Here is a 17,660-nt window from a genome sequence, read left to right as displayed (position 1 = left end):
CTGCTCTGCAGGGCTCTAGTGGCTTCTGAACTACAGAAGACTGTGAGGGCCACTAAAGGGTCAAAACTATTTAAAGGGATACTATCTAATTCCCAAACACTACAGGAAATAAAAATTGGCTTGTTCCTTTTATTTATTTATTGCTCCTTTATGATTTACAAAGAAGGTATAAACAATTTTACATATTTTTTAAAAAGTTTTTAATTTTTTTCCACATAGAAATGCAGGTCTTATTTGTTCTGGAGCAATCTGTGCTGACTTCAGAGCTAGTAAAATCATCACAACAAACAGTGAAAGTTGAGCAAGTGTAAGGAGAAAAGGATTTTTACTCAGGTCTAGTCTGCACTTGGAATAGTCCCAATTCAGTCATCAATGGTCAGCAATCATTGCCGCTGCACTGATGCTGACCTGCAAACAAGGACAAGCTGGGGTTTGCACCTGTTGTGGTAATTGGGGTTTACACACTTACAAGGAAAGATAAATTTTGATTAGGTGAATCAGCACAAAGCTGACAATATTTACATTTTGCTTCAGAAGAATGACCTGTTTTCATTACTTCACTCAAGCATTTGTTTCCTACCACTTCCTTTCTCTTAAGGCATATGGAGTCAGATGATTCTATGCACTGATGTTTGGCAGTCACTAAACATTATTCATGCATTTGCAGTATTCATCAGCAGCTTTCACATTTACTAGAGTTAGACTGTGAAACAACCACTTTGTAAATTTAAGTCTGTGAAGAATGGAAGCTGAAACTAATTAGATGAGCTCTATTTAGAAACATGTTTAATAGATGCCCTGCATCTGTATACCTTCTGAAACTTTTTTTAAATTCTAGTAAACCAAGCCCCCAATAGCACACAAACTGCCCATGTGCCCCCTCTTCAACTGTTTGTTATCCCAATTATAACTGATTCCATCCATTAACCAAGTCCCTTTCTCTAATCACCAGTAAACTGTCTCTAGTCCCTTTCTAGACAGTTCTAGAACTTTCTTATTATTTCCTATTAAGCATAATCACAACCTTTATGTGAAGAATTATTGCAGGTGAATGACACATTATTAGGCAAATCTGAGTAAAATATCATTCTTTTCCTCTAGCTGATTAAGACGTTTACATCGGTATACAGGTAAAGTCTGAAATGTTACCAATCTTAGGGAACATTGCACTTTGAAAGATGAATTTTTCAGTGAGCACCAAAGAAATTGGATATTTTGGGCCAAATGATCTTTAATGGGCCCTTTGGACATAGTAAAATTTATATCTGCTAGCCAATAAAATTAGGTATGGGGAGATGGGAATAATTACAACTTGGTCTCTGCGGTAAACTAAAATTAATTAAAAAGAACACTGTATTATACTGAATCTCCTATATTCCCAGAGCTCTTGACAGCATAATAACCACATTTCTCATATTTTAATAAGATTTTCTAAAGCTTTATCAGGGGAGATGGGAAGACGTCACAAATAATATTTCCACCTAGCACTTACATTGACTAGTTACTAGGGCCTAGTCCTGCTCCCATAAGATCAAAGGCTAAACTCCCACTAGCTTCCACAGGAGCAGGCCCTTCATCCTCACAATACCTCTGTGAGGTAGCCATGCAAGTATTATCATCTCTCCTTTACAGCGTGGGAAACCAAGACAGCAGAGGAAAATTATCTCTTGCCAAGCTCTCCATTTACACAAGAGAGGGGGGATTTTGCTTCCCAATGTTGAAAATGCATCAGGTAAAATCCTTGCCTCACGGAAGAAATCATTGGGAGTTTTGCTATTTACTTCATTGGGGCTAAGATTTTCCCCATCATGGTCAATTTATTTTAAAGTGTATCCTGTATCAAGGGAAAATCAAGAGACCAGACCATAAATGATTTACATAATGGCATAGAAAGTACATTTATAAAGTTTGTGGCCTATACAAAGCTAGGAGGGGTTGCAAGTCCTTTGGTGGATAGGATTAAAATTAGAAATGAACAAGACAAACTGAAGTAAATAGCATGAAATTCAATAAGGACAAATGCAAAGTACTCCACTGAGGAAGGAACACTCACTGCACAAATGGAAAATGACTCCGTAGCAAGGAGTATTGTGGAAAGGGATCTGGGGGTTATAGTGGATCACAAACTAAATATGTCTCAACAGTGTAACACTGTTGCAAAAAAGGTAAACATTATTCTGGCATGTATTAGCAGGAGTCTTGTAAGCAAGCCATGTAAGCAGGGGAGTTGTTAAGCAAGGCAATTTGATCTAGTGTTTAACCACCCTGACAGTTAGGAAGTTTTTCCTAATGTCCAACCTGAACGCCCCGTTGCTGCAATTTAAGCCCATTGCTTCTTGTTCTGTCCTCAAAGGTTAAGAAAAACAATTCTTCTCCCTCCTCCTTGTAACAACCTTTTATGTTTTCAAATTTTACCACCTCACTGTTTACCCCTTTTTCCAGATCATTAATGAATATGTTGAATGGGACTGGTCCCAGTACAGACCCCTGGGAGACACCACTGTTTACCTCTCCCCATTCTGAAAACTGACCATTTATTCCTACCCTTTGTTTCCTATCTTTTAACCAGTTATCAATCCATGAGAGGACCTTCCCTCTTATCACATGACAGCTTACTTTGCTTAAAACCTTTGGTGAGGGACCTTGTCAAAGGCTTTCTGAAAATCTAAGTACACTATATTAACTGGATCCCCCTTGTCCACATGCTTGTTGACGCCCTCAAAGAATTCTAGTAGATTGGCAAGGCATGATTTCCCTTTACAAAAACCATGTTGACTCTTCCTCAACAAATTATGTTCATCTATATGTCTGATAATTTTGTTCTTTACTATAATTTCAATCAGTTTGCCTGGTACTGAAGTCAGGCTTACCAGCCTGTAATTGCTGGGATCACCTTTGGAGCCCTTTTTAAAAATTGGCACCACATTAGCTATCCACCACTCATTTGGGACAGAAGCTGATTTCAATTATAGTAGTTCTGCAATTTCACACCTGAGTTCTTCAGAACTCTTGAATACCATTTGGTCCTGGTAACTTATTATTGTTTAGTTTATCAATTTGTTCCAAAACCTCCTCTAATGACACCTCAGTCTGCGACAGTTCCTCAATACTATCATATTGTACTTTCCATGTGGCAAAAGCAGTATCCACTCAATGTCTTGCACAGCAGGATGAAGGAAAATAGTGATAGCAGTGTAAATGACTACCTTGCATGGACATGCCTGTTCTGTTTTCTTAGCAAGCACTTCATAGCTATCTGGATACTGGAAGTTATTGTCAATATCTCCAGGAGTTACAGAACTTAAAGCAATACATAAATTACTGAACAGAATTGGAATGTTGATTGCCCAGGCAATGACACTGTCTGGTCTTTTCTTCTTTAGCAAAAGCTGTTTGAGTTCTGTGCCAAGAAACTGCCACATTTGTATGACAAATATGCACTTGTGTTCAACGGAAACCAAATCTGTCAAGGCAACAGCAAAACAGCTCACACGGGTCTCTTTTTATGAATTTAGGCCTTGCAGTCTATAGACAGTGAATTCTGAGTTCCCAATAGTAGTTACAAACACAGATTACTGATATTTTTGGGGGAAATGGTAGGTGGTAAGCATATTATGTGGGGGGAAAATTATGTCACTAACAGAAATGTTGGACAGGAACTTGTTTCATGAATAGGGTTCTGTGTCTGCCATGGAGGTCACGGAAGTCATGGATACCGTGACTTCCTGCGACGTCCGCAACTTCTGCAGTGGCCAGTGTGGCTGACCCTAGGGCCTTCCAAGCAGCTGGCACCAGAGCCAGCTGCTTAGGCAACACTGGGAACAGCCACACCGACCACTGCTGGAGCAGCTCTGCAGCCATCTACTTGGACAGTCTCACAGCCAGCTACACCGGCCAATGCAGCTGGCCTCAGGACTCCCCCCTCCCAGCTGCTGCTGGAGCAGTGGCGGGCCCTCTGGGACTCCCCCTTTGCCGGGGCCGGAGCAGCAGCAGGCCCCCTGGGATTCTTCCCGCACAGCGGGCCCCCAGCTTTCCCCCTGCAGTGCGCCCCCCCCACCCAAGATTGAATCATGAATATTTTTAATAAAAGTCATGGACAGGTCATGGGGCCGTGATTTTTTGTTTTTTGCCCATGACCTGTCCATGACTTTTACTAAAAACACTCATGATTAAATCATAACCTTATTCATGAATAATGAATTTGGATCCTCTGAAGCCTGTACAAATTAACTGGATTATATCACTTATTTTGAAAATCCAGGTCCAGTTTCATCCACCACTCAAAGGAGTGAGCCTATTTCACAGCTTGTTTGAAAAGAGAAAAGGGCTTATTTCCTCTTGATAGCTTCTTTTCCTGGAACTCTTGTCACTGACTCAAATTCAACATGATAAAAAATAGAACTCCTCTTTCCTTCCTTCTCCCTCCCATCTCCAGCACCATAAAATAGCCACCGCTCTCTCCATCATTTAAAACTTAGGGTATTTTTTCTCCTCTTTTTCTTCCCCCCACATCCTGGCTGTTGGGAAATCACTAAAATCTCCTCTTTCATATTAATCACTTCTGATAAAAACCTTGTCTATGTTGTGGCCACTTCTCATCTTGATTTTTGCAGCTTCCTTCTTGCAACTCCCTTTCACGTATCCAAAATAATGGCGCCAAAAAAAAACCCCAACAAAAACTTTGCTGCTGCTGCTCTTGTTTCTCCTCATCTCAAATTCCTTCACTGGCTTCCTCTCACCTTTACACCAGAATCATGCCTCCAAGGCTTGGCCAGCTCCACTCCTGCCTCTACTGCTGCACTCATTTTCTGGCAATTGCCGCATAGCATTTGATCCTGCATCATGGAAATCAATGGGATCTTTGCCATGGAGTTCAGTAAACTCAGGATTGAGTCCCTTACAGCGTACATGCCTCTGACTGCTGCTTTTATTCCTTCCTACCAATCTGGTCTTCAACCCTTCTTTCATGCCATCCCTATGCTCAGCATTCTCTCACTCACTCTCCAACCACAAGGTGATCTCCCTCTCCTCAGTCAAATCCTGTAGCCCTTTCCATGATAACCCAGCCAAACGACAAAGGGCATATTGAACACAAGCCAAAAGCAAAGACTGCATGAAGATGACAGAGTAGAGCACTTTGGCAAACATGGGTGGGTTTATTATGGAGTGTTAAAGGAAGACTACTTGAGCTTTTGTTTCCTGAACAAAAAGTGAGAGAATAAAAAACAAACAAATGAAAAAAATACCACAACAAACTTGTAGTTAGAGCATATTTGACAGCCAGTTCTGCCACCTTCTGCATTTAAAGCTTGATCCTGCAAATATTTTACTACTAGTTGTAGTACTTACTACTGTGCATTCATAGAGAGTACACAGAGTTAGTATTTGCAGATTTGGACCCATAATTGGGAAGCACTTAATCCACCATCAAGAATGGGGTGGGAGAGATGATTTACAAGACCTGCAAATGATCGTGGGAGAGTTTTATCATACATCTGGTTTTTAGCAGCATTATCTATCACATTCTGACTTAATCTTCTATTTCCACTCACATTCTATATAGAAACATTTCACATAAATAGAATTTTTATAATCTAGGATTGCAGATAAGAGTTTAATAAAATATTCTTACAATTTATTTTCACAAAAAAGGAGAAGAAAAACCAAACAACAGTTGAAGGAACATAACAAACAGCATATTTTTAGTCATACCTGTAATCATGCTTGATACGATCAAGGGTAGAATGATGAGTTTGAGCATTCTCATCAGAACCTCTCCAGGAAATGCAAAGTAGAACTTGTCCAGGTTGGAGAGCTTGCCATACTCTCGTACTAGAACTCCTACCCCAATACCTAGAAGGTACATTAAAAACATAACACATATTCAGGATTATGCAGTAGGTTGTCATAAATACATAGAGGTGGAGGAGAAGAAAACACAAGTATTAAAAAATGGGTAAAACAAAACTGACTACCAATTTTATTTTTTCCAAAGTAAGGTGACTTTTAAAATGACACCATGTAGCAACAGAGATACATACACCTCAGTCTTTTCTCTTGGCATATTACCGTCAGGTAACTAATTAATACAATAAATAATAGAATAAAATGTCTGAGTTGTGAGGACCAGTAATTTAGGCAACCAAATAAGGACACAAGAGCCTAACTTTAAGCATCTGTTTTGAGAAAACTTAGCGTAGGTCTTCTGAGGCTCAGCCCTTAACCACAAGGCCAGCAGGACTTTGTACAACTTACTCTATTTACATCTATCAGGAGGATTTGCAAATGGAATTTTAAAAAACTTAAAACATTTATCACAGTTAATTCTACTGGTATATTAAAAAAGAAACTAAGATGATTGATATGTAAGGAATTTTCTGATTTGGTTGATCCATATCAACTAAAATATATGTAAACTAGCAATATTTTTACATCATACACTCCATGTCATTAGAAAGAAAAACATCATGTGAAAAATCAGACCGCATCATTGTAGTTGCTACATTTGTTTAATAATCACCAATTATTCAATTAACCTAAACCACTATTCAAATCAAATTATGCTTGTATTACTCCATTTGAGCCACCCAGAAAACATCAGTCAGTGAGTATAATCAATGGCTAAAAAGAAATTATCAGACACATTGATATTTATTCTTATCTTTCTCTTAAACAAATTAGGTGATTACTCTGTTTAAAGGAATGAGGTAAAAGATAATAAATATTACTGAAAACAAATCCTGGTCCAGGAGAGTTAATCCCTCCACTCTGGCTGAACAAACCCTTTATTTTCAATTTTAACCTAATCTAAGAAATGAACATCAGTGGGCTAAGACACGTTTACCAATGTTTTGACAGCTATTTAGCTCTTGTTTCCCTAAATAATTATAGAATCATAGATTCCAAAGCCAGAAGGGACCATTGTGATCAGTCTGACCTCCTGTATTACACAGGCCATAGAACTTCCCCAAAATAATTTGTAGAGCAGATCTTTTCACATAGATGCATGGTTTGAGATATTGGATACTATTTTTCTAATCAATAATTTGTGTTTAATTATGACTTGATGGGTGTTTGATATTGCAGTTATATTTAGTTGGGTTATCATTGATCCTTTCTTTTTATATTTCCCAGTCTGTATTTTATGCAATTTAATAAAAATGGTAAATATTTTTATATTTTTTTCTCCTCACCTTTCCATACCCTCCCTCCACCGTAGTTTTTATTTTAAAGGGAATAGTTGTATAAGGCAACAACTTTGCAATCACTCTGCACATTCAGGTCCTGGTCATGCAAAGTGTCAAGAGCCCTAATCTCCAACTGGGTTCAGTTCAGCATGCAGGACTGGCCCAATCCGGCAAACTCTTACTAATGTTAGTTGCCACATTAAAGTTAGACTAGGCCCTGATTTTTAAAGGTATTCTGGTATTGCTCCACTCAGTGTTGCAACACCTAACTGACTTAGGATCCTAAGTCTCATTTTCAAAAGTGACTTGTCTACACTTAAAATGCTACAGCAGTACAGCTGTGCCACTGTAGTGCTTCAGCATAGACACTACCAACGTGGATGGGAGGGGTTCTCCAGTCAACATAGGTAATCCACCTTCCTGATAGGTGGTAGCCAAATTGATAGGAGTATTCTTCCATTGACCAAGTGCTGTCTACAAGGGGATTTAGGTTGGCTTAACTGTGCTGATCTAGGGGTGTGGATTTTTCACATTCGTGACTGACTTAGTTAAACCGACCTAATTTTCTAGTGTAGACCAGGCCTTAGGCTCCTAAGACTCCTTGAAAGTTTAGGCTCTGAAATGTCGGTATGTCTTCACTACCCACCGGATTGGCAGGCAGTGATCGATCCAGCAGGGATCGATTTATTGTGTCTAATCTAGATGCGATAAATCGATTCCCGAGCGCTCTCCTGTCGACTCCTGTACTCCAGTGCTGCGAGAGGCGCAGGCAGAGTCGATGGGGGAGTGGCAGCAGTCGACTCACCTTGGTGAACACACCACGGTAAGTCAATCTAAGTATGTCGACTTCAGCTACGTTATTCACATAGCTGAAGTTGCATAACTTAGATCGATTCCCCTCCCTCCCGTCCCCCAAGTCACTTTTAGGCTCATGAGGTCTACTCTACAGACCTATATTGGTATAACTACGTTGCTCATGGCTGTGAAAAATCCACACCTCTGAGCGATGCAGTTATACCAGCCTAACCCCCCCGTGGTGCACAGTGTCATGTCAACACAGCTACCGCCTCTTGGGGAGGTGGATTAACTACGCCAGCGGGAGAGCTGACTCCCGTCAGCTTACAGCATCTTCATTAAAGTGTTACAGCAGTGCAGCTGCATCACAGTGACCAAATGTCCCGTTATTATTGGGACCATCCAAATATTAGGGGCTTTGTCTGATATATGCAGCTACACCCCCACCCCGAAAAAAAAAAGTATTCTAATTTTTCACACTTGCTGTGTAGTCACCCTAAGCTGCGCCGATGCAGAGTTTTAAGTGTAGCCGTGGCCTAAGTCAGGTAGGTGGTGCAATAAATAACTTTAAAAATCTAGGCCTAGTGTATATCTAAAACTACAAGCTCAGCAGCAGCACAGCTGCAGCTATACTAGTGTAGCATAGTAGCCATTTAGTGATGGAAGAGATTTGTTCATCGCTGTCATTAATCCACCTCCTTGAGAGGTGGTAGCTAGATTGATGGAAGAATTCTTTTGTTGACCTAGCAGCGTCTATACTGGGGCTTAGGTCAGCTGAAATACATCTCTCAGGAGTGTGAATTTTTCACATCCCAGAGTGACATAGGTAGGTCAACCTAAGTTTTAGGTGTAGACCAGGTCTAAGAGACTGATGTAAAGCCCATTGAAGTAAATGGATACTTGCAGGATAGGGGCCTTATTTGGTTTGGGACTCTGCTGCTTCTGTGACAGCAGTAAGTAAATCAAGATTAATCAGTTGACAAAAATTGTGTACAAGGTATTTCCTTGATTCTCAGAAGGTTTGTTTCCAAAGTTATCACATTTCTTTGAGAGCAAAATGGTAGGTTATGGGATGAAACGGTGGGAGCGGTTCTGAGGAAGAAGAGGGGGGAAATGAAAAAAGCCAGCTATAAATACGTAAAACATTAAGAACATATTTTTAAAATGTTGCTGCTTATTGGGGTTTCCCTTGCTTTGGCAGTTGCAAGCTCTGTTCTGGGCTACTGCATGAATATATGACCAAGCTCTTTGAAAATTACAGTGAGGACTTTCTCATCTAAGCACCAGATTTAAAATGCCTCAGCTGGTGTTCTGTGTCTTTTGGGAGAGGATGGGGGGGCAGCACAGAAAGGCACAGCTTTGAGCCAGCTTCAACCTCTCCCTATTCCTGTCTGCTCTGGGAGCCAGTGTGGCACGTGGTGTGTTAAGTACAGCAAGAAGGAATTGCTCTTACTTTATGGCAGCATCCCCTGGGGTATGCCTATGGGGTACCCAGGCAGCCACAGCAGCGGAGCATGGGCGCTGTGGGGACTCCTGGATCTTCAGAACATCTTGACCTCTTCCGAGCACATTCTCTATCCTTCTCTATGGCATCCCTACACAGTGTTTGCACCTGAATAATTTTTCCCTAGCTGGCTAAGGGTCTTTTATGGCCCCAGAAACTTCAGGTTCACATCCATTTAAGCTTGTCTCAGCTCTTCGTTCTTCCAGTGCAGATAAACTGAGTACCACAGTCTTGCTATATGGGGTCTTTCATATGAGACCTTAAATACTTAGATCTTGTGTGCTCCACATGGAGACTAGAATCTCATGGTGCTTTATGTAAACTAAGGATTTCCACATGTATCACCACCCAAAAATTCCTTTTGTTGTGTTGTTCACTAGTTCAAATGCTACCTTCCACCCTTTAAGTGTCTGCATGTCTGTGTGCTCTTTGTAAGTACCATAAAATTTACCTCCCTCAAGTGTGATGATAAACCATCTTTTCTTCACTCCAAACAGAACAGCAGCAACTAGGCATGGGAACTTTATGAACTTCTACCTCGTTTGTATTGCTTCTACTAATGTGCAAGTTAACCTTTCAGCCAAATCCCAAGCAACTAAAAAGCTATTCCTGATTAATTTCTGTCAGTGAGCACAGACAGTTTAACCTTCCTGCAACACCCTGAATCTTATCCGCCTTCAAGATATTTGCAATATTATGCAAGTGTCCTTCATCAGTGGAAGGAGAGACACAAAACTCTCTGCTGTTTATCTAAGTGCCTAAATGAAATGTGTTGGAAAAGAATTAGTCTGAGTTCTATGTTAATTCTAAAGAAGGCTCTTAAAGCCCTAAATGTAAAAAAAATTACTGAATGTGTACTTATCAAGCTAAGTCACTAAGGCCCTGATCTTGCATACTCCTATGTACATGTTTAAATTTAGATCCCAGTGTTTTCAATGGAATTACTCACATGCCTAAAGTTAAGCACATTTATAAGTGTTTTCAGGACTGGAGTTTACATTTAAAATAAAGTGTTGTAATGTATATAAAGTACAGTTCCACCATATATACAAATACTTGTTAATACAGAATGGAACAGGTACAGTCTCAGAGCAAGGTTGGTCTTTAAAAATAATTCTGAAAAGCTTAGGGAAAAAGTCTTGCTATTTAACAGTCTGCTTCTTATTTCCTTTACTCTAGGCAGGAGCTCTGGCTAGAGGACAAATGTGGCTAACTTTTCCAAAATGCCTTCAAGGGGAGAGATGGGAAAAGGAACCATTAGCTACCAATCTCCCACTGTAACGATAAAGAGGTGCTAGCTAGGGAGTAGGAACTGATGTCAGGCTGAGTCACGAGCTGAAGAGAACCCATCACTTCTGCCAGGGAAACGTTCAGTGTTGCTAAGTATGCAATATTTAGGTGAGAGAGCAAATGGAACATTAAGAACGGAGAGTAGTTGGCAGCATTGGATTGGGGAGAAGGGAATGTTAGAGATAACATCTACTTAAAATCTAGTCAGTTTCAAAAAACAGAGTTCAAAGTAGCTTTGGGTGCTAGACTTGCTCTTGCGCCTCTCGGACAATTTTTGCGGTTTCAAAAGCACATTTTCCTATTTTTAAAAATGTGTTTCTCTCCCACATTGCTGCATAAAAGACCAAGACAAACAGGAAAACTGATTAAGGCCTTTGCTCTGCAAAGACAATAGTGCAGGTTGACCTCTGCACTCACACACAGCCCCACTGACTTCAATCAGGTTCTGCACAGGGCCCAGCCAGTGGGTTCTTTCTCCAGGATTGGGTCTAGTTGACTAGACGGTGGGAAAGGGAACAGATTATACCCAAAGAGCTGTCAGAGGCACATGGCAGGCAAGTTGAAAAATATTTTCCCTTAATCTCTTTCAGTTCCAGTCATCTTAGGTGTTACTTGTAACAACAGTGACAAAAATGTCTTTGAACAGTGTCTTTTTAATTATTCCAGATGGTGACTTACTCATGAAATGATTATATACACCTTTTGATTTCCTTGTACTGTATTTAATAAGGTTACTGGAAAGTGGAATGGGTCACCATTCGTAAGTTGTTTTCCCTGATCTTCTGTTACCCTCTCCACTTTTTTAGGTACCACTTCTACATGCCATTTTTTCAAATTTTTAAGATGGGGGTGGGGTTTCCTCAGACTCTCACCCATGTAATTTGTTTGTTTGCTTTGGAATCTCAGACAGTGCCACAGAAGAGGCTTACCTCTCTCAGCAATATTTTGAAACAGCGGTGCTGCCACTTCCCTATTCAGTCTACATTCTGACAAGTAAACAGCAATTAATTCTTAATGACTTGTGTAGCACCTCAAAGCACTGTGGAGTTAAAATAGGACAGCCACTAAAAATGGAGCTAGAAATGCTACACTAGAATTTAGGACAGGAAGTGAGAAGAATATTTTATTCAATTGAAGTAATGGGGGAATTTTGGTAGGCAGCACATATTTGCCTATGTATTGGAATTTGTGAATCATAGGTTCCATTCCTTTCTGAGCTGTCATCAGCATCAATTATGTCAGTACCTCTTTTCTGACTGTGGAATTTTATCCTTGGGAAATGTAATGCAATATAGGAAATGTAGTCTAGTGTAGAACAGATTCCTGTACGCACCAGTGTTTTAACACTATGCTGATTAGACCTGTTCTGAGCAATTTAGAGGACACAGTTAAAAATGTCCATGTTATTGCTGTTGCTACCATCTTTGAAACTGAACCAATATTAGGAACAGTAGAAACTCTCTAGTGTAGACAAAGTTTCAATCTGTTATTTTCTTCTTCTCGCCCATCTTGTTATTCCATTTCTCCTGGAGTGGTTCCACTTTCTATAAAATACTTGAATAATCATTGGGCAAGAGGGCATGAAAACTGCTCGATAGCCTGGTTCTTAGGGCACTCACCAGGGATGTGGGAGCTCTTGGTTCAATTCCTTGCTCCACTTAATTTTTTAAATAAAAATGGAACTGCTTCAACACCTCTTCCCCAAAATACCCTATAGGCCAATGATTCAGGCATACTTAGGGTTTCCAACCCTCCAGGGTTGAGTTGGAGTCTCCAAGAATGAAAGGATTACGTCATGTGATGAAACCTTCAGGAATATGTCCAGCCAAAATTGGCAACCCTAGGCACGCTCCTGTGAGGTAGGAGACCGAAGTTCAAATCCCCATTCCACATCAGGCAGAAGAAAGAACTGAAGCAAGATCTCCCACATCCCAGGTGAGCACCCTAACTAGTTGGCTAATGGTTATATGATGGGCTCTCCCCTCCCCGTTTTGTGACTCAAGCCCTTTAAAAATGCACAGGCACAGCACATTTCATTCAACCCAAAATAGACTTTTTTGATTTACTGATTTTTTTTTTTTAATTTCTGGATTGGGTTCAACCAGAATCAATTTCCCCCCCAATATTTTTGGAACTGCCAGCAAACAAAAAAAAAATCAATTATTTACCGACCCCTAATAGCAGTCGGTGTGATAGGAGAGGGTAACTACCCATCAATTCATCACAAACGAGTCTCCACCACAGAAAGTTGTACAGTGTCCTGGCTCTTGAAGAGGGAACCCTGTGCTTCTCCTATAGCTCTGCCTAATGGAGAGGAAGCAGGAAATGATGTGAAATGATAGCATCTAGAGTTAGCTACACTGCAGAGCTACTTCTATCAAATCTGAGGCCTCTCAAAATCCAGGAGGCATGGGAGCTCTCTAAGTAGGTGATAGTACCTGCCTGCTCTGTGCGGGCATGAACCTCAGAGACTAGGTAAACTGTGATTAGGGAACCCTCTAAATGGTACAGCTGCAAACCAAGTACTTAGATGTGTCTGTCTCATTTGGGGCATCATGTAGGCGTTCACCTGTTTGGCATAATCTGACTCACCCGTAAAGTATGTCTCTGCATCTTCTTATTTATAGCTATTGTTTTTGAAACATTCGCTAGGACTGGTGCATAACATTTGCAGGGAGAGAACTACACTTACAGTGCTTCTTCCCTTTAACCATGGTGTTATCTGGCAAATGACAGAAATTTAGGAATTATTAAAAAAATAAAATAGGTGCCTTGTCAACAAGCTCCTGCTTCCTCAGGACTCAGCTTTGCTGATTAAGCACTAGCACATGGGGGGGCCTTTGTGGAGCTGCATCACTGCAGCCATGTGCCTTCATAACTCCACAGCCAGTCACAGCTAGCTCTCCTGGTGCAACAAAGCAGGGCCAGGGCCTCAGGGTTGCATGGAGGAAACAGCCCCTGCACTTCTTCCAAGCACAAAGACAACAGTTGGGTTTTACGAGGGCTGCCAGCATGCCCCTTTCCCTCGTGGGGCGGGTCATGCCGTGCCACACATCCCACCCGCCTAACAACAGAACAGCCTTCCCCCCCACATTCCCTATGGCCAGAGCCCCCTTGGACCCGCTATGCTCAGCGCCCCTCCCCCAGACCCTGCCACTAATGCACAGTGCCCTGCATGCCACCACCCCTGTCCGGTGCCCCTCTGCCCACAGCCCCACCACAACTGCCCAGTACTGCACACAGAACCCCCACTCCCTAGTGCCTCAACATACAGATCTTCCCCGCTCCCTCACAGCCCAGCACCCGCCCCAGGTCCCCAGAGATCCACTCCCCCATGCCCTGCCTCCCGGCCGCACAATACTCCAGATGTGGCTTCACCAGTGCCGAATAGAGGGGAATAATCACTTCCCTTGATCTGCTGGCAGTGCTTCTCCTAACGCAGCCCAATATGCCATTAGTCTTCTTGACAACAAGGGCACACTGTTGACTCATATCCAGCTTCTCATCCACTGTAATCCCCAGGTCCTTTTCTGCAGAACTGCCGCTTAGCCCGTCAGTCCCCAGCCTGTAGTAGTGCATGGGATTCTTCCTTCCTAAGTGCAGGACTCTGCACTTGTCCTTGTTGAGCCTCATCAGATTTCTTTTGGCCCAATCCTCCAATTTGTCTAGGTCACTTTGGACCCTATCCCTACCCTCCAGCATAGCTACCTCTCCCCCAGCTTACTGTCATCCGCAAACTTGCTGACGGTACAATCCATCCCATCATCCAGATCATTAATGAAGATGTTGAACAAAACTGACCCCAGGACTTAAGTTTCCTGTAAGTGGCGCGGCCATGCAGCAGCATATTTAGCGCTGTGCAGGTGTTCAGGGAACCCACCTGGGGACCTACTGTGGCCGGTGATTGGCCAGGGGAGGGGCGCCCCTCCCCCGGCCCCAACCTAGCCAGGCCCCCAACCTGCCATGGCCGGGGTGCCCGGTCCTGGCAGGGTGGCCCAGCCCAGCCCGGCCCCAGCCACGGCCTGGACTCAGGCGTAGCTCGGGGTGGCACAGACCCAGGAGTGGCCCGGCCTGGACCAGACCCAAGTACAGACAGAGCGGCCCGGCCCAGCCCAGACCCAGGTGCGGCTGGGGCAGCATGGACCCAGGTGCGACCGGAGCCTGGCCCTAGCCGCAGCCAGGGCAGCGTGGACCCAGGTGCAACTGGAGTGGCCTGGCCCAGCCCCAGGTGCTCCCTGGGCAGCTTGGCCGGGCCGAGCCCCAGACGCGGCCAGGGCAGCCTGGCCCAGCCCAGACCCAGGTGCAGCTGGAGCGCCCCTCCCCTGGCCAGAGCCCAGCCCCGGCCTGGATCTGCTGGGGCCAGGGAAGCGGTGCCTATCCTGCAGCCCCAACCCCGGAGCTGCCATGGTGTGGAGAGGCGCCTCTCTCTCACAGCCCAGGTATTGCTGTGGGAGGAGAGAGCTGGGGGGAGTCCTCTCTCCTCACCGTAGCCCTGGTGCCCCTTCCCACACCCAAACCCCTCATCCCCAGCCCCACCCCAGAGCCCCTGCACCCCAACCCCCACATATCACCTCCATATTGGTGCACGTAACAAAATTAATTCCGCACATGGGAGGGAAAAATTAATGGGAACACTGCCCAGGACCAAGTTCATTCATGATGTACCTCCACTGAAGTCAATGACTTACATTTTCACTCTTTGTATAGATCAAACACAACCTGAAAATAGAACAAAACAAATGAAGCCCTATAAGTAAAATATCTATAGCCACAAAATAATAAACATTTTGTTTTTATTACAAAATAATTTCAAATATAATCTGAAAAACATGCTTATTTCTCAACAATCAGATCTCCTCGCTTCCCATAATGAGTTAATTTGGATGGCTCAAGATAATAACTCTAGTGACCTCTTGGTTTCAGACCTCTATTTTTGTGGCTCTAAAAATCTGATGTCATTCACTGTGATATTTTTAAAATTTATTTTGGTCATTATTCTTGATTACTAGGACTACATAGCTGATAAATTATAAACCTGGGTCTTCTCAAGACATAATATTTATTCCAGGTTCCAGTCTGCAGGAGACGAGCTTATCAGCTTTGAGTTACTCACCATCTGTCTCTGTTCTTAGTCTTCTTCCCATCTCACTTTACAGCCTTTCTTTCGAGAATCTCCTCCACTCACATGGCTTCAACTGCTACTTATCCACTATTTTTTTTTTTTTTTTTAGCAAATCTACTTGCCCTCTCCTGAGTACAGCAGGGCAAAAATCTTTGACCGAACTATTTTTCAGTGTAAAATGCAGATTTGGTGACACCAAAACATTTTGTGAATTCATATGGGTTTCACCAAATTGTCTGTGTTTCTTAAAAAAATTTAAAAAAACACCTCTCCCATTTCTTTCTGACAAGTTCTAAATAAGCTGTTTTAATTTTTCACCTGGAAATGGCTTCTTATTTAGAAATCTTTAATGTCATGAAAAAGCAATTCAAACATTCAACGCTCAAAATCAAAACAAAATGTTTCATTTGACCCTGAACTGTTTTTTTTAAACCTTTATTCTGGCTATAATAGTTGAGATTGGAAAGGCTGTTTAGTGAGAAACTGAAGATACAAGATAGTGACGTGTAGAGAAACTATTACTCTGCAACTAATCAAGACAACAACGTTGAGAAATCAAAGAGATGACCTAGAAATGGAGTTCTGATTAAGCAGGGTCAGGTTGCTTGTGATTCCTAAAACGTGTGGAGGTCTGAGAAAAGTTTGTTTTGCAATATATTGTGAAAGTGTTAGGGTTGAATAATTTGTAATCTTTGTAAATGGACATGATGTGTTGCACTCTGTCTCTCAAGAAGCTAACAAGTAAGCATGGAATGTGAAACACTTGGAAAGAGGAACAATTTAAAAAAAAATGAATTAGACTCTGCAAATTTTTTATCTGTGTTATAGTTCTGCCCTTCAGCATTAGAAAGCAATTAAAGGCATGGGAACATATGTATTCATCAGATGTGGTATTGCTTGCAAGGGTCAGATGCAAGAATGCTACAGATGCTACAGTGTTTCTGGAAAAGGAAGAGGTAGATGTCATAAAAATAAAAGGACAGGTAAACACCTTTCTGTATACAGTGCAATAAAATCCCTCCTGGCCAGAGGCAGAACCCTTTCACCTGTAAAGGGTTTAGAAGCTAAGATAACCTCACTGGCACCTGACCAAAATGACCAATGAGGAGAAAAGATACTTTCAAAGCTGGAATATGCAGGGGAACAAAGGGCGTCTGTCTGTCTGTCTGTCTGTGTGATGCTTTTGCCAGGAACAGATCAGGAATGCAGACTGAGAACTTCTGTAAATTAGTAAGTAATCTAGCTAGAAATGCATTAGATTTCCTTTTGTTCAATGTCTGGTAAAATAAGTTGTGCTGAATGGAATGTATATTCTTGTTTTTGTGTCTTTTTGTAACTTAAGGTTTTGCCTAGAGGGATTCTTTATGTTTTGAATCTGATTACCCTGTAAGGTATTTAACATCCTGATTTTACAGAGGTGATTCTTTTACCTTTTCTTTAATTAAAATTCTTCTTTTAAGAACCTGATTGATTTTTCATTGTTCTTAAGATCCAAGGGTTTGGGTCTGTGGTCACCTGTACAAATTGGTGAGGATTTTTATCAAGCCTTCCCCAGGAAAAGGGGTGTAGGGTTTGAGGGGATATTCTGGGGGAAGACATCTCCAAGTGGGCTCTTTCCCTGTTCTTTGTTTAACACGCTTGGTGGTGGCAGCATAGGGTTCAAGGACAAGGCAAAGTTTGTACCTTGGGGAAGTTTTTAACCTAAGCTGGTAAGAATAAGCTTAGGGGATCTTTCATGCAGGTCCCCACATCTGTACCCTAG

General features: G+C 42.1%; 1 protein-coding gene across 1 annotated transcript in view; it reads right to left on the bottom strand.

Annotated features, from left to right (window-relative positions):
• The window catches only part of SLC1A1 (solute carrier family 1 member 1), a 73,848-nt gene that overhangs the window by 37,685 nt on the left and 18,503 nt on the right, over positions 1–17,660 (bottom strand). The window contains exon 2 of the mRNA XM_077816425.1: positions 5,713–5,853. Coding sequence (XP_077672551.1) covers positions 5,713–5,853 — 141 coding nt within the window. The remainder of the gene's footprint in view (positions 1–5,712; positions 5,854–17,660) is intronic.

Source organism: Eretmochelys imbricata, chromosome 5 (genome assembly GCF_965152235.1).
Source record: "Eretmochelys imbricata isolate rEreImb1 chromosome 5, rEreImb1.hap1, whole genome shotgun sequence".
Lineage (NCBI taxonomy): Eukaryota > Metazoa > Chordata > Testudines > Cheloniidae > Eretmochelys > Eretmochelys imbricata.
Note: the sequence above shows the minus strand (reverse complement) of the source record. Positions and strands in the feature narration are given on the sequence as shown.